At 42.9% G+C, this 17,572-nt stretch overlaps 1 protein-coding gene across 3 annotated transcripts in view; it reads left to right on the plus strand.

Moving 5' to 3' along the window:
• Positions 1–17,572, plus strand: part of Adarb2 (adenosine deaminase RNA specific B2 (inactive)) — a 554,151-nt gene that overhangs the window by 496,487 nt on the left and 40,092 nt on the right. For all 3 annotated transcript variants that reach the window (XM_060373126.1, XM_060373124.1, XM_060373125.1), the window contains 2 exons: positions 1,921–2,072; positions 14,925–15,093. In XM_060373126.1, coding sequence (XP_060229109.1) covers positions 1,921–2,072; positions 14,925–15,093 — 321 coding nt within the window. The remainder of the gene's footprint in view (positions 1–1,920; positions 2,073–14,924; positions 15,094–17,572) is intronic.

Consider the following 17,572-nt stretch of genomic DNA (forward strand, 5'->3'; position numbering starts at 1 on the left):
AAGACACATTAAACTCCAGCAGAAACAAAGTAGACACTTCCTACACATTTCTGAACCAAGCTAGTCTAATTGCTGTGGGTCTCTATGACAGAGCGTTCTTTCCTTGAATCCCCCAGCTGCCCTTTCTTATCCTTTGAAACAGGGTTTCTCAAATCCACTAATAATGGCATTTCAGAGGGGCTTTAGCGAGTGAACGTGTTAGCAGGTGCAGAAGTCACACAAAAGGAAGAAAGGCCTCAATATATGCCAAACAGACTCGAATAAAGGCAATACCTTAATACACTCAATTAATTTTTATGTGAGCCTCTGAGCAGTGCACAGCAGCATGATATATTGCCACATCAGTTCCAGGAGGCCTGGTGAGGGGTCAAATGGAAGAGACAAAAGCTGGAAAGCTCTCAAATGTGGGGAAGGATTTCTCCTGAATATTCAGCTGCTCAGTTGGAAATGTTCTCCAGTCCCCCTACCTCCTGTCTGTGTCACTGAAGATAATTCCACCAGCTTTGCCCAAACTTAGATGCATTTTAGGCACTGCACAACCATCTGGAAAAGTCAAAGGCAACCACACCCCACTCATATTCTGCAGCAGGGTACCAACAATGGCTGCCAACAAAGAGTCTCAAGAACAAGTAAGGTTTCCCTCAATGGGCCTGGCTCTGCACTGAGGATCAAGACTAAGTGCAGTTTCTCCCCACATGATGAAGGAGTCCACTTGAGCAGAAGGAAGGAGGTGGCAGCACGTGAGCTTATAGCATCCTCAGGGCTTCCTAGGAAGACAATGTCCTTTCTGCTGCATGCGATATCTCAAGGCAACACAGAATCCATCATCAATGGAGCAGAATGTACAAACAGCAGCAATGGCAGAAAGGATGGCCAGAGGATTGCAGAGGAGTCTGGGAAAGAAAACACAGCTCAGTTGTTCGGTGCCCATTGTGGTGTCATTACTCCCTTGGGAGGCCAGGCCGCTCAGGTGTGGGGTTAAGGACTATGAAGAAGGTTTTCCTGAAGCAAGAGGATTATGAAGCTCCAAGATTAGGAGGCATGGGTTTGTTCTAGATCTACTCTGGATGAGAAGAAAAGCAAATTCTGCACTGTTTGCTGTTTCCACCTAGCTTGTTGGTGCCCAAACTGATACACTGTTTAAAATCCCTTTTCCCTCTACTGCACATACTGGTACCCTCTAAGACTACTTTAGTCAGTAGTGTGCCAGGACACTCTATGAATGGGATCTTGAAAGCACAGAGGGCAATGGTTTCATGGTACATTCTGGCTTGTAAAAGATAAACCTAAAACAACAACAGAGTAGTTGAAGAGACAGTTCAGTTTGTAAAGAAATTGTCACACAGAATGAAGACCAGAATACGACACTCAGAATCCATGCTTTAAAAGCTATGCATAGAGGCACATGTTTGTAATCCCAGATTTGAGGAGACGGAAGTAGGCTGGTCCATGAGGCTCACTAGCCAGCCTACCCTATTTGGTGAGTTCCAGAACAAAGAGAGACCCTGAATCCAAAAAATAGCATCTGAGAAATAACACCTGAAGTTGTCCTCTGACCTACATACACACACACACACACACACACACACACACACCACACCACACCCACACACCCACCCACACACACACACACCACACACACACACACACACAAAGAGAGAGAGAGAGAGAGAGAGAGAGAGAGAGAGAGAGAGAGTGCTAAAGTGTGAATGGTCAGGGAGGATGGAAATGGAAACATTTCTGCTGAATATGTTGGCCTGTTCCCAAAGTGTTTGTGCAAGGACAAACAACATGAGTGAGTGTACAAGAGGTAAAAACTGGGGAACTGCTAACTCCAAGAGACAAGGCAAAAGCAAACACCTGTTGGAACATCTTCATTTGCTTTCTCATAAGTGACCTACATCCCCTTTGTGTCCATAGCAAGCATCGAGAGGACTCTGAGAGATCAATATTCATACGTTTAAAGGAAGGAGGCTACAGGCTGCGAGAGAACATCCTCTTCCATCTCTACGTGAGCACATCCCCCTGCGGAGACGCCAGACTCAACTCTCCCTACGAAATCACCACAGATTGTAAGAAACCACATATTTGTTTCTTGTCAATAAACAATGCTGGGCCGGGTTCCCTCTGGCTAACCTCTGTCCCACGCCAGATTGTCCCAGGCATCTTATGTGTAGTGTAGATGGATGGAAGTGAATCATGGCTATAATTAGCTAGATACCTCCAAAACCTTAGTCTGAAATGTTCAGATCATTGACACAAAAGTAGTTCGGGGTCTAAAATTAGCTACTTAATTGCCAAAGCACTCTGCTTTGTTTTAATAGGTCAGGCATTCCCTCTATCTCAGGCTAGAAAATGGAACCAAAGAGGAAGCAAATGAGAATTATATGGGGTGGAAGCAAACTCAAACAAGCCTTTTTTGCCATCGTTTGCAACTTGGGTGAGAAAGAAACTCAACTTTTGCAAAATAGCCAAGGGCCAGTATAATGTGGATTAACTTAAAAATTCCATTGCCAAACCCTTCACTAGGACCCACAGCAATAGTCACCTCCAACGCCACTGTGTGTTCCCAGCATGAAGGACAAGGGTAGATGCCCACCCCTCTTTGGTGTCATTGATGCCACTGTGTCTTAATGATAAAAGAAAAATCAAGAACTCTCACCTTCTCACTTATATGGTGCTATATTCTATCCTATTGTTATAACATGCACACATCTTGTGCTTATCTGTGTGTGCTACATACACACTCTTTCAAACTCTTTTTCCTGTTAAATCTTTCCTTATTTATTTGTATGATGTGTGTATGTGTGAGAATGTATATGTGTGCACAGGCACACAGTGTACTTGTAGAGATCAGAAGATGACCTCAGCACCCATCCTCATCCTCCACTTTGTTTAAGACAGGTTCTCTTCTTTGTTGTTCATGGCTATGTACACAAGGCTCACTGTTCCATGAGCTTTGGGGATTCTCCTCTCTCAGCCTCCCTTCTCACGATAGGAATACTGAGATACCCAGCTTTACATGGTCTTCAAGCTTGAACAGAAAGTTCCTATCACACACACACACACACACACACACACACACACACACACACTTTCTTTTTCTAAAAGCTTTAGAGTAATAAAGTGTTTCCTATGTGATCTCACATGGCATATACCATTTCCATTTCCCTTGAGTCAAGGCTGGGTCTACTATCCTGTGGGCCAGGATACCACCACCCCCTCACCTTCCAGGAGAGAGTTCCTGTGGTTTCTCTGATAGTGTGTTCTTTTTCCTGATTCTCGATTCAGCTTGGTTCTCCATTTGCCTTCTAAAGCAAGTGAAATGTAGGGAAACCCTGCCAATCCCTCACTTAAAGGGAAACCAATGGAGTTGACAAAAGAAAAGAATTTATTGAAAAAGTTTTTGGTCTAAGGGTTAAACAAATAGGTTAAACACATATGGGTTTAAAGACCCACAACTTTCTCCTCGTAGCTTTTTTGTCTTGGTGAACATCCTCTACACGAGCTTAGAATATAGCAGGCATTTGATGAATGTTCATTTTTTTTTCTGACTTTGATGATTAAATAATAAATGTATCCTCACATACAAGAAAAAAAAAAGAGGGTTAGAACCAACCCTAAATAACCATGGTGTGTATTATGTTTCCTGGAGACTTTCTCTGAGCACAGGAAACATTTGATGGCTTGATAACTTTATTAAGATCATATCCCTTTAATATACACATATTACTTTTATTTTTGCACAAAATATTTTATGTTTTATTTAGGTCAAAGAAAACCCAGAAAATGTTAGCTGTAGTTATGTAAAAATGTGTGTGTGTGTGTGTGTGTGTGTGTGTGTGTGTGTATGTGCTTAAGTTGCATTGTCTGTGTTGGAAGAGTTTTCTAGGCCTCTGTGTCTCTTAGATAAAATATCTGACAAAGGCAGCTTAAACGAGAAATGGTTTGTTTGGGGTCATATTTTCAGAAGTGTCAGACCATCATGACAAGGAAGTCGTGGTGGCTGGTGCACATCATGGTTATGTGAGAGCAGAAGGTGAAAATAACACAAGAAGACAATATAACCTCAAGAACGCACTTCCAGGGACTTCCTTGTTCCAAAGGCTCCACCTCCTATTTTTAACCATTCCCAATGATACCATGGTGTTTCAGTTCCATTAAGAATTACTCCGGTGGTCAGATCAGAGCCCCATTTAGCTCATATTTTTGAAGATGTTTTAGATACATCCTGAGTATGTTCCACTAGCCTAGATGTTCCTTTATCAAATCAAGTTGACTCTCAAAATTTGGGTGGATAAGGAAAGGTAGAGGCCTGGAAAGAGTTAGGAGAAGGAAGTTGAATAGGACCATAATACACCATATAAAATTCTCAAAGAACTGATAAAAACGACAAAATAATTAACCATAACATCATGCTTCTAAATGGAATTTGGCCAGTCATGGTGATGCACATCCCTCGGACATGCGGAACAGGCAGAAGCAGAAGGATCATGAGTTTGAGGCTAGTCTGGGCTATACCTTGAGCTGGGGAGATGGCTCAGTAGTACAAGCATGAGGATCTCAGTTTGAATCCCTGGAACACATGTGAACACATGTGAACATATGAACCAGGTGCATCTGCAAGCCCAGAATTCCTCATGGTGAGACACCCACCCACCTGTGCTCATATATGCAAATATGGAGGGAGAGAGGGGAAGGGGGTGGGGACAGGCAGGCAGAAAGTGGGAGGGAGAGAGGGAGACAGAGAGGGGCTAGAAAGAGAGAGAGAGATTAAAAGAAAGGAGAGAAGGGACAGAGGGAGGGAAGGAAGGAGAGAGAGAAGGACTGAGGGAAGAAGGAAAGAGCTGATTCACATCCATAACATCCATCAAGCTAAAGCTACATGACACTAACTTGCCCTAGAAAATTGTGAAATTTGGGCCTATTCCCAATAGCTCTTTGAAACATGTGGAGTTAGCTCTAATTTACTCAGCTTCCTCCTTGCCCCATGTAGCCCCAGCAGGAGTTAGGAGAGAGGGCTAAGTGAGGACCACAAAAATGTCAACCCTGCCTGGAGCCACAGTCTCCCGTGGGGACCATTCTGGCTCATTGGGTTTCCCATGTCTCTGTACATCAAGCACCAAGTGTGGCTTCTCAGCCCTCAGTTCCAACTTGCAATGTCAGTGGTTTAGGAAAGCAAACAAATGCATTCTCAGAGGCCCCCCTGAGGTTCACTTCCACCACAGATGTCTTTTATTTCATGGTGCGTTTAGGAAGTGGCAGATGCTGGTAGGAGGAGAGAAAATGAAGCTGCAGTGTTGCTACAGATATGGCAAGCAAGGGGAAGATGCCAGTGCCTGCCTGCCTCTGATTGAAGCTGGTGTCTCCCGACCCACTGGGGAGTGCAGAGAAGGCAGGCACTTGCAGTTTTGCAAAGTGGCCTCATCAGCTAAAAGCCATGCATCATTTTCCCCTCATCACTCCATAAGGGCAAGAAAAGCCAACTACCTGCTGTCCTCTGCTTGGAAGAAGCCTTCCAAAAGATTGCTCAGCATCCCTCAGGCCTCCTGAGGAAGGCATACACTCTCAGGAGCAGCTTCTTCAATTTCTACCTTAGAGAGATTGTCACAACTCTCCCTGCTGTCCACCCGTACACTGATGTTTATTGTTGTCGTTATTGTTCCCCTGTAAGGAGGGCTGGATTGCTAGAAAACAGAATTCAAGTGGTCAGGTCTTGACTTTTGGGGGCTCCTTAAAGAGCTAACAAAAGACCAAAGACAAAATTGACAAATCCTTCTGTAGGAAGACTAGCAGAGGAATGCTGGGAAGATTCCAGCTAGCTCTAGTTTTAGAGGTCCAAAGCTGACACCATCTACTCCATACAAGATAATTGTCAGAAGCTCCAGCCTCATTGCAACAGCAGCTTAGGGTCCATGTTCCCAAATGAAGCACTGGAAGCCATCTTGCCTGACTTTAACTGTCAGTATGGTATTAGTATGCCAGAAGCTGAAGAACATAAGCACATTCAGTGAAATCTTATCTGGGATCTAAGAGGCACTGCAAGCAAAGGAAACTCTTGGGACAGGGCTGTTCTCCTGAGGTTCTGTCACTGCCCTGCACAGTGTGCTGATGGCACTGCTCATTGAACCTCTTTTTTCTTTTAGTCTCACTCTGTCATTAGGTCCAGCAGAGCTATTACACAGCTCAGCTCCTCATGGAGCCTGCAGTGTGCTGACCTTTATCAACTCAAGACTGTGGCAGGATATCTCTCTCTCTCTCTCTCTCTCTCTCTCTCTCTCTCTCTCTCATGCATATATACACGTGCCTACGTATGCATGTACAAACACATATACCCGAGCTCATGTGCATTTAATCTATAACACATACATGCATAAGTCCATGTGGCCACATACCCTGATTTATCAGAGACTGCAAGTACAACTACAACATGACCACAAGTCTCACGAGACTTAACCATGTGGAATAAATTGTTCACCTTTCTTTTAATTAGTGTAGGGACACAGAGCAGAGCATCCTAAGGAAAAATTACGGTTTTAGGTTTTCAGGGTGTGTTGTGTTTGTTTGACTGTTTACATTTGTTGTTGTTTTTAGCTTGGTTAAGTTTAGTTTCTTGAAACAGAATCTTACAAATACCAAGCTAGCCTCTAATTTGCTATGTAGACAAAGATGACCTCAAACTCCTGACCCTCCAACTATTTCTCCTGATCTGCTGGGATAATGTGTATGTACACCACACTCAGTTCATGTGGTACCAGGGATCTAACTCAAAGCTTCATTCATGCAAGGCAAGAATTCTGCAAACAGACATGTATCCCCCAACACTTCCCAGTGTTTTGAGCAATTGTTTTTAATACATTTTAAATTAAAATGGAATTATATCACTTTCCTTTTTTCACTTCAGGCCCTCCTATGTTCCTTCTAACCTCTTCCACGTCCACTCCCACATTCTCATATTGATAGCCTCTTTTTCTTTGAGTATTATAAATAGATAGATAGATAGATAGATAGACAGACAGACAAATAGATAGACAAATAGACAGACAAATATATAAATACAATCTGATGAGTCTATTTTTGCACATATATATGAATAAAACCTACTAGATAGATAAACAAATATATTAATACAATCTGATTAATCCATTTTTGCACAAATATATAAATAAAACGCACTGAGTCGGGTTTTTGTTTATATGTATATGGTTTTCAGGGCTGGCCACTTTGTATTGGATAACCAGTTAGAATTCTCATCCCTTGGAGAGATTAATTCTTCTTTCAGCAGGCATTAGTTGCCTGTAATTCTTTGTCTAAGGGTGGGACTCCATAATATTTGCCTTCTTTCATATTAGCATGTCTATTGCTGTTGTCATTGTTGGAGTCTTGCTTATACACCCATTCCTAGGAGAGACAGTCTCATAGCAGACTTCTCAGTATTATGGCTCTTCCAATCTTTCTGCCCTCCTCTTCTGCTATGTCCCTTGAGCCATAGGTGTAGGGGCTGTGCTGGATGCAGAAGTATTTATTGAGTCTCCAGTACACACAGCCCATTCTCTGCCTTGTGTGTAGTTGTGGGTTTGTTTGGTTTTTTTTTTTTTTCTAATGATCTCCATTTGCTGGACAGGGAAGCTTTTTTTGGAGAGGAGTGATAGCTACAGCTATCTGTGGGTATAGGATAAGATTTAGAATATAGTGGGCAATTATGCTAGTCTAGCAAAGTAGCAGTAGTAGATTTTCTTCTAAGATCCATGACTTCACCATTCCCAGGTGGTTGTCTAAGTTTCTAGGTAATGGATATTGTTTCCCTACCGCGGAGGGGTCCTTAAATCCACTTAGCTGTCATACACCACCAACATGTGGACGGCACTACTTCACCTTTATAGATATTGTGCCGTGCTGATCACTGTTGTGTTCACGGTGTCACAGCAAGATAGCGCCATCGGTTGCTTCCCTCTCTTGGCAGCCTATCTCGCACACTCTACTGCTACAAAAGCTAGAGAAGAAGATAAAGGCTTTCAGGTTGGCTGTAGCTCAGGTCATCTAAGCCCCGTGTCCTGCATGTGTAGTCTTCAGCAACAGGTGCTTCCCTTCAACCTGTGGGATGCAACCAAGGGCAATGGCAATGGCCTGCATGGCCTCGGAGGTCACCACCACATAATGATCAGGCCCAGGAAAGAACACAGCCTAACCTGGAATTTCTAGGAGGATCTGTCCAACTCCCCAACAGTACAAAGTAACTTCTTCTACCTGAGACCTTTTTAGCTCACATCTCAGGTTGCCCAAGTCTGTCAAGCCCTGCTGGCCCAACTCTAGGTAACTATCTCAACTTCCTGAGGCCACATCAGGGTTACCAAATCCAAGGGACAAGACAAGGACCCTGGTGTTATCAACAAGCCATGATTTCCTGGGATGTCTGTAAATTGTGTTTCCCTGTTTTACTTTTTCCCACTCTTTAATTACAGAGTCAATGACAATTGGTTAGTAACATTTAGGGATCTATGTTGTTTGCAAGCTTGGGAATGTACAATTGTTTCCAATCATGGTTTATCTACAGGGTCACCTGAGAAGTTTTTCAAATTTTGGCTCCTGTCAGACTTCTCCTTTGACCAATATTCTGTTACAGCAGAGGTGGATCATATAATCAGTCATGCTGTGGGTCACTGGTTTAAAACTGCTTTAAATCATACCCTGACCAGAATGGTCATTTGTTTCTTGCTTAGTAGAGAGAAGCCTTCAAGGAGAAGAGAGTGTGACAGAGTATCTGCCAAGACCACACAGTGCTCTGTGCAGAACATATGACTGTCAGCATGGTATGTTAATGCAGCAGGAGGGAAATTTTGCTTCAGCAACAGCCTCTGCAAGCCAGAGCCACTTGTTCCTCCCATAAAACTCAAAACTGCACAATCTTGTGATTTCCTGTGGTTCTAGGCAGGCCAAGGTCCATCAAGGTGAAGACAAATAACTAAAAGTCATTTCTTCTAGATAGTAAACCTTTGTCAGATGCATAACTGGTGAAGATTTTCTCCGATTGTATAGCCAGTTCCTTAACCGTTTCCTTTGCTATACAGAAAACTTTTAATTTCATGAGTGAAGTTCAGTGTGTTGACTGCTGGCCTTATGTCCTGAGCAACTGGAGTTCTGTTTGGAAAGTCCTTGCTTACAGCTGTCTCTTGAAATATTTTACCTATTTTTTTTCTCTGACAGCTTCAGAGTTTCGGGTCTGTTTGTTTTATCAAATTTATTTATTTATTCACTTTACATCCCAACTGCAATCCCTTCCCTCCTCTTCTCCTGGTCCCACCCTCCTGCCCTCTTCCCCCTTCTGCCCTCCCCTTCCTCTCAGAATACTCCTTCCTCTCAGATACCTCCCCTATATCAACCCACCCCAGCACATCAAGTCTCATTAAGACTGAGCACATCTTCTTCCACTGAAACCAGGAAAAGCAGTCCTGCTGGGGGGGAAGTGATCCAATAGCAGGAAACATGGTCCATGTCAGAAACAGGCCCTATTGCACTTGCTGGGGGCCCCAAGAAGACCAAGCTGCCCATCAGTCGCATTTATATAAGGGGCCTAGGGCTAGACCATGCATGATCTTTGATTGGTGCTTCAATCTCTGTAAATTCCAGTGGGCCTAAATTGGTTGACTCTGTTGGTCTTCTTGTCCCCTCTGAGTCCTTCTGTCCTACACACACACACACACACACACACACACACACACACGCACACACCTCACTTCCAAAAGTCTCCCGAACTTCACCCCATCTTTGTCTGTGAGTCCACTGCTGGGTGGAGCCTCTCAGAGGATGATTATGCTAGGCTCCTATCTGCAAGCATAGCAGAAGTATCATTAATAATGTTAAGGGTTGGTTCAGGTAGGGGCAGTCATTGGTTAGCTGTTCCTTCATTCTCTCCTCTCTTTTTATCCTTGTACTTCCAAGCAGGGTAAATTCTGGGTCAAAGGTTTTGTGGGTGTGCTGGTGTTCCCCTCCCTCCACTAGAAGTCCTGCCTTGAAGGTTGACACTTCATTCTCCATGTTCCCTGCTGCTAGAAGTCTCAGCTAGAGTCACCCCCTTTTCCTCCCACGAGCCTATTCTGTCAGAGGTCTCCAGGTTGTCTCAGAGATGCCCCCTCAGCTTTCCTTCTCTCTCCCAGCCCCTCTCCTCCATCCTCCCACCCCCAGAGTTTCAGGTCTTATGCAACAGTCTTTGACCCATTTGGGTTGATGTTTATCCATACTGAGAGATACTTTCATTCTTCTACGTGCCCTCTTTCATTTATGGTTCCCAAAACTAACATAGCCACAGAAATCATGTGTGTATTTATCAAATGTAAAGTATAAGTAAATTTGTCTAGGGGAATAAAAGGGAGTAATAAGAGTGAGATGGTATAGGAAATGGGTGCAGGGAAGGAATGGGGCTGTGGGAACAAACTCAACATATAATACATTCCTGTAAGAAACTTTTTAAATAATACTAATAGATTGTATGAAAGATCCTAAATGTAAGAGAAGAATATCAGGACCCACGCACCTCACCATGGCTGAACAGCTTCTGCCTTCCTCTAAAATCACCAGTGACCTCTTTATACATTCCCCTTTCATTAGCTAACCCGGCAAGTTTATTTTTCCCATCATTTTTTAATGATTTGACATATTAAATTCTGTAATAAATCTCCCACAGGGTGCCATAAAATAACAGGGTTATATAATGTGCGGACCTACAGTGTGTGCTAGGTGCTTAGTGCATTCATGCTGTCAGTCACATTCATTGTGCAGAAGAGTGGGGCACCCTGTAGAAAGTCAGGGAGCAGAGAGCATTATTCCTTACATTCTTATCTTCAAGTGGCCTACTGAGTCACAGAAGCATGCTACATAAGAGCATGTTCATGCATTGTATAGTAATAAATTCTCATAGTCTCATCCTGCAAATAAAACAAAGATCACCTATGTAACCACATGGTAACTATTAGAACTTTTATTATAGAAAAGGTGGGTTACGTCACAAATACACTTTCTAAGATATGTTCATTGAAGACAGCTTGAATTTTGAATTTAGTGTTTAAAAATACTTTTTTGGGGGCTGGAGAGATGGCTCAGCAGTTAAGAGCACTGTCTTCTCTTCCAGAGGTCCTGAGTTCAATTCCCAGCAACCCCATGGTATCTTACAACCATCTATAATGTGATCTGATCCCCTCTTCTGGCATGCAGATGTAGATGCAGATAGAACATTCATACATAAAGTAAATAAATAAATCTTAAAAAAGAAATACTTTCTTCTTTTCTTATACATTTGTAGGGGGTTGGGAATTTTTGTTTGTTAAATTGTTTTGTTTCTAATTTTTAACTTTGATCTACATACACAAACACATACACACACACACAATTATACCATTGGGGCAACCATAATATTTAGTTAGTCATGCTTCACCATTCCTTTTGAGCCACTCCTGAAAATTAAATATTCACCTGAAGAGTTTCTAAAGCATACTACTACTAAAATTTCCTTATTATCAATCCAAAAGAATAAGAATTAAGTTAAAGTTAACAAACATAATGATGATACAGCTGATGGTCTCTTGGTATAAAAATTAGTAGAAGGTTCTAATGGATCTGGGACTGTCTATCGACACATGACAGAATTTTGAAGTTTCACATCTTCATTGTCTCAAGGACACATTCAATCCACTGCAGATTATTTAAGGTCAATCCCCTGCAGTTTCTGGTTAGACTGGCATTTCATTAGCCTTGAAGTGGCATCTTCAACTCCCACCTGCCTCTTGTAATTAGCCAAGAAAGATCCAAAGCGAGGGGAAATGGTTTGTAGGAGTTCACCAGCTCTCCAGCTCACCCTGGGGCTAAGCAGACTCATCAGGGATCGCACTAGAAAAGGCACAAGTAAGCACACTCGGAGCATCTCCAACACCTGGCTCTTGAGGTGAAATTAATCTAACCTAAAAACTTTGAGTTGACTCCCAGGAAATACTGTAACTCGAACCAGCCTTTTTTATTGCTTGACATTAACAAATGGTGAAAATTTAGAAAGCATTTAAAAATATCTTTCAAGGCCTAGAAAATGATACAGAGTTGACATCTTTGGAGACAGTGGACTTAACAGAACTGGAGGGACAGCAAGTACCATATTCTCTGAAAATCTGCCTCCCGCATGGAAGAGTAAAGTCCCATGCCCTTGGGCAACACTGTAGAAGCTGTGAGAGTTGTTAGCTGCTCCATTCCCATGCTGTTTGCCACAGAAATTTAATATGGAAAGGACCCCATCTGAACTGTGTACAAGTTAAGGATTAAACGCAAGTTGTCTCAAGTATTTTTGAGACATATAGGGAATGTAAGATATATAGATGTATATATTGAAAATATATATCAATATTGTATGTTTCATTGATATACAAGATATATATCTTGGATTACTGAACAAAAAGTGAGTTTTGTAATGATGTTTTACACATATGTAACATTGTATTTGCTCGTATCCACTTTCATCCTCCCTTCCAATTCTGCTTGTCTCCTTCTTCCCTCCAAATAACAATCCCCATTCGACTTTCTATCATATACATACATAAATACATATATGTATGACATGTCTAAATCACTACTGGGTTACTTATAATACCTAGTACAATGTAGATATGGATTTTTCAGCTAGATATTGATGGTTTATTATTATTATTATTTATTATTATTATTATTATTATTATTATTATTATTATTATTTCCAAGCTGATTGGTCAGGGCCACAGTAAGGACTCAGGAACCTAATTGTGACATCGACCTGCTTTCAGGGTAGTCTTTTATTGACCAACCCAAATAAAAGGCATGGGGAGGCTGCCTTTTCAAAGACATTTTGGCTGCCTATTCAAAGCAATATTACATTTTTGGCTGACTAGACAAAGCATTATCAGCAAACCTTTAAGCTGATTGATTCTAAGTGAGGTAAGTGACGGTCCTCCAAAGTGCAACCCAAATGCAACCAAGTGCAGCCAGGTCTGTAGATACCACAAGTGCAACCAGCCATCAAGAGTGTGTATAGATAACAAAGTATGAGTTAGAACACTATTGAATCATAGTAAAATGTAAGGTCAGCTGGACCCTGTGGCAGGGTCTGTTGGTATATATTAACTTGGCTCTTCGGCAGGGTTTGTTACTGTCAACTATAAATAACTATTTCTAGGGAAAAAAGGTTAGAAGTTTAAATAAAAGTTGTTGTTTTTTTTTACTTATTTTTTGCTAGTTTTTTTTTTTTATTAATTACACTTTATTCACTTTGTACCCCCCATAAGCTCCTCCCTCCTCCCCTCCTGGTCTCACCCTCCCTCCCCCTTCTTCACGCATGCCCCTCCCCAAGTCCACTGATAGGGGAGGTCCTCCTCTCCTTCCTTCTGATCTTAGTCTATCAGATCTCATCAGGAGTGGCTGCATTGTCATCTTCTGTGGCCTGGTAAGGCTGCTCTCCCCTCAGGGGGAGGTGATCAAAGAGCAGGCCAATCAGTTCATGTCAGAGGCAGTCCCTCTTCCCATTACTATGGAACCCACTTGGACACTGAAATGCCATGGGCCACATCTGTGCAGGGGTTCTAGGTTATATCCATGCATGGTACTTGGTTGGAGTATGAGTCTCTGGGAAGACCCCTGTGCTCAAATTTTTTGGTGCTGTTGCTCTCCTTGTGGACCTCCTGTCCTCTCCAGATCTTACTATTTCCCACTTCTTACATAAGATTCCATGCACTCTGCCTGACAGTTGGCCATAAGTCTCAGTGTCTGCTTTGATAGTCTGCAGGGCAGAGCCTTTCAGAGGCCTTCTGTGGCAGGTTCCTAGATCAGAAGTAGATATGGTTTTAAAAATGACCATCGTGCTATGTTGCTTAGTGAATAATAAGAAAAGGAAGAGATGCAATTTATGAACCAAAAGCTAGGCATGCCTCTACAGTTGTTAATGGCTAGGGGGAAAGTGAAAAGACACTTCTGAACTAAACTTCCTTAACCATAAGCAATTACCTCTTCTATGTGATTACACTTAGTTTGTAAAAGTTTCTTTAGAATTTATGTACATGAGAGATATGGGTTTATGCCTTTCTTTCTCACAGTTATCTCTGTGGGTTGTATCTACATATCCCCTGAGCTAGGAAGGATATTTCCCTTTTTGTTCTTTCCGGAAAAGTTGATGTAAAACTGGTATTGTTATATCCTTAAATTTTGGTAAAGTTTATATTGAACAAAACTGAAAAGAACACTACAACATCCTTCGGTATTTGCGGGGACTCCCCACAGATACAACAGATGCTCCAATCCTTTAGAGAACTGCTGTGGTGGGTGCACATAACCTACGTTCATCCTCCCAGAAGCTCCAAATCACTGCTAGATTACTTGTAATACCTTATGCAATGTAGATATGATTTTAAAAAAAATGGCTGCCGTGCTATATCACTTAAAGAATAATAACAAGAAAAAGAGGAGATAACAGTTTTTGAGCCAAACGTTTTTGGACCTCAGTTGGTTGAATCGACAGCTACCGAACCTGTGGATATGATCATCTGACTGGGTTTCACAACTTATAAAAATTAGACATTTAAATTTTGATGTCCAGAAATCGAGTGTTAGACTCGTTTGTGACAAATCACCCAGTGACAGCTTTGTGACTCAAAGGGAGGAGCTCCACAGTCTCTCAGACATTTGCTGTCTGCCCTTCACAGGACACCTGGCCAACCCCCCAGGCTAAACCTGCAGCCCAGACCTTACCCATGCCGCTGCTCAAAAGAGTAAATTCCACCCGGACTTCACTTCTAAGATCTGCCTCCTGGGCCCAGACTGTTTACCTTTCTCTGCCGCGCTTCCTTCTGCTGCCTCCACAACCCCTCCTGTCTCTGGACCAGTATTCCTGCCATCTTTCACGGTCACTTCTTCTCTCCTAGTGAACAGCAGCAAACACATCGTCAGGAAGTTCCGAGGGCACCTGCGCACCAAGATTGAGTCTGGGGAAGGGACGGTCCCTGTCCGGGGCCCCAGTGCAGTCCAGACGTGGGATGGCATCCTGCTGGGGGAACAGCTAGTCACCATGTCCTGCACAGACAAGATTGCCAGGTAAGAGCCCAGTGAGCTGTTTCTGAGGTCAGCTACAGACCCCAACGCGGACAGCAAAACAGCACGTCCAAACTACGTCTTAGTGCTCAGTGGGGCCAGAGAAACTCAGTGCTTGTCACCGGGGACTCGGGTGCCTAAGACCCTGGTATACATGTTCAAATGTGTGTACATATTGTCCAAGGGCACACGTATGGGGACCTGTGGAGACCAAAAGTCAACGCTCGCCGCCTTCCGCAGTCATTTCTCACCTTATCTTTTGAGGTGAAGTCTTTCCCTGAACCTGGAGACTACCAGTTGGGCTAGACTGGCTGACCAGTGAGCTCAGGAATTTGCCTGTCTCTGACTCCCCAGCGCTGAGGTTACAAGAACACACCACCACACTGGGCTTTTTATGTGGGTTCTGAGGTATCCAACCCGGGCCTTTATGTTTGAGCAGCAAGAAATTTACCAATTAAGCCATTGTGCCAGCGCCTGCCTATTCATAGTTTTGATTCCGTGTGCCTGACACAAAAGAACCTGCAAACACACATACCGAGCCATTTCTAGTTGCCACAGCAAGCATTCAATATGAGAATCTTGGTCTTTTTTAATTTGATTTTATTTTTTTATAATTTATTCACATTATATCCCAATTGTAGTCCCCTCCCTCATCTCCTTCTGGTCCCACCCTCCCTCTCTCGTGGCCCCTCCCTTAGTCCTCAGAAAGGGGGAGCCCTCCTCCCCTACCATCTGACCCCAGCCTATCAAGTCTCTTTAGGACTGCTTGCATCCTCTTCCTCTGTGGCCTGGCAATGCCCCCCCCCCAACCAGGGGGAAGTGAGAATCTTGGTCTTGAAAGGCACAAATGGAGATGGGCTGGAAAAGGTAGAATAGAAATAAAGGTCAAGGACACAAGGAAAGTCGAGCATATCATCTGAAACAGGAAGTGTCTTACATCCAAAGTCCTCAGCTTCCTGCCACCAGTATAGGATCTAGAGAATATAAGACAAGCTGTCCCCCACAATTCCAAGAGCTCCTCCAGTAAATCAAAGCCCCCCAAAAGCACAGGTTGTGTTGCTAGCACAAGACTGAGGATATCTTATGTGCTCAACAAAGATACTTGAGTCCATTTGAAATTCTATGCCCTGAAGAGACATCAGCTCAACGAGATGACTTTCATTCTACTGAAGAGAATACAAAGCCAGGGGCAAGGAGGGTTCAGTGCTGCCTGCACTTCAAGGTGGGGACATCAGACATGAAACAATGTAGGGAAATGCAAGGTGTCGCCCCAACCCCCAGAAGTCAACATTCTGGGTCTCAGGTGGGAAGAAGAAGCCTCATAAACTTCCTCCTCTACACCACTGTGAGGGTTCTGGGGCTACAAGGCAGGGAACACACAAGCTTCTATCATCAGTGGTTCCAAATTCTCATGGGAAATTACCAAGTAGCTATAGAAAAAAAATAAAAAAGAGTATCATTTAGGCCCCACTTTTGATTGCCCCTGGCTTGGCAGAACAAGAACAAGGCAAAATGACCATAAATCAAAGCCCTGATTTCTGTATCACAGGGAACAGCTTATACAGTCTCCACACAGCTCATCTTCGAAAAGAAAATGTATTCCTCTTTGCAATATTTTCATCTATTCTTGGAGTGAAAGGCGGAAAAAGCAGCAACTTTTACTTTAACAAAAATTCTCTTGATACCCTCAGACAACACTAGTTTTCTAAGTTAATTCTATGGCTCCCCAGAAAAATGAAGTAAATTAATGCTACAGAAATGAAATCTTGTCTCTGGGATCTTAAACATCGATAGACACTAAATTAAATGGGGGCTACAAAACCCACCTTATATTGGTTGCTGGCAAGTCTATCGATAGTAATGCTCAAAAGACAGGGCTTTATCTTTTTAATAAAATCCCCTTTGAAAAAAAGCAGCGTGTGCTGTATCACCTCCAGAGATGGTCAAATGATATCCTGGATGGAGAAAGATTCTAGACTCTTGTTGATGCTATTGTTGTTGTGGTGGTGGTGGTTTTTGGCTGGTCGGTTGGTTGGTTGGTTGGTTGGTTGGTTGGTTGGTTGGTTTGGTCTGGTTTTTAGCTTTTACTGAGACATGGTCTCATTGTACAATCCTAGCTGTCCTGAAACTCACTGTGTAGACACTAGGCTGTTCTCAAATCAAAGGCTCACCTTCGTTAGCATCATATCCAGTTTTCTCTTGGTGTTTTTGAAACAGGCCCTCACTATGTAGCACAAGCTGAACCAGAACTTACGATAAAGCCCAAAATGGCATTGAACTTGCAGTGAGCCTCCTATCTCAGCCTCTTAGGTGCACCTGACACCATGGCTTCTAGACTTTATTTTTTTTATTTATTTTACACCCTAACCACAATTTACCCTCCCTTCTCTCCTCCCACGACCTTCCCCCCACCTCTCCCCTCTAATCTACTCCTCCTCCATTTCTCTTCAGAAAAGGGCTGACCTCAGTGGATATCAATTAG

Source organism: Meriones unguiculatus, chromosome 19, assembly GCF_030254825.1.
Source record: "Meriones unguiculatus strain TT.TT164.6M chromosome 19, Bangor_MerUng_6.1, whole genome shotgun sequence".
NCBI lineage: Eukaryota > Metazoa > Chordata > Mammalia > Rodentia > Muridae > Meriones > Meriones unguiculatus.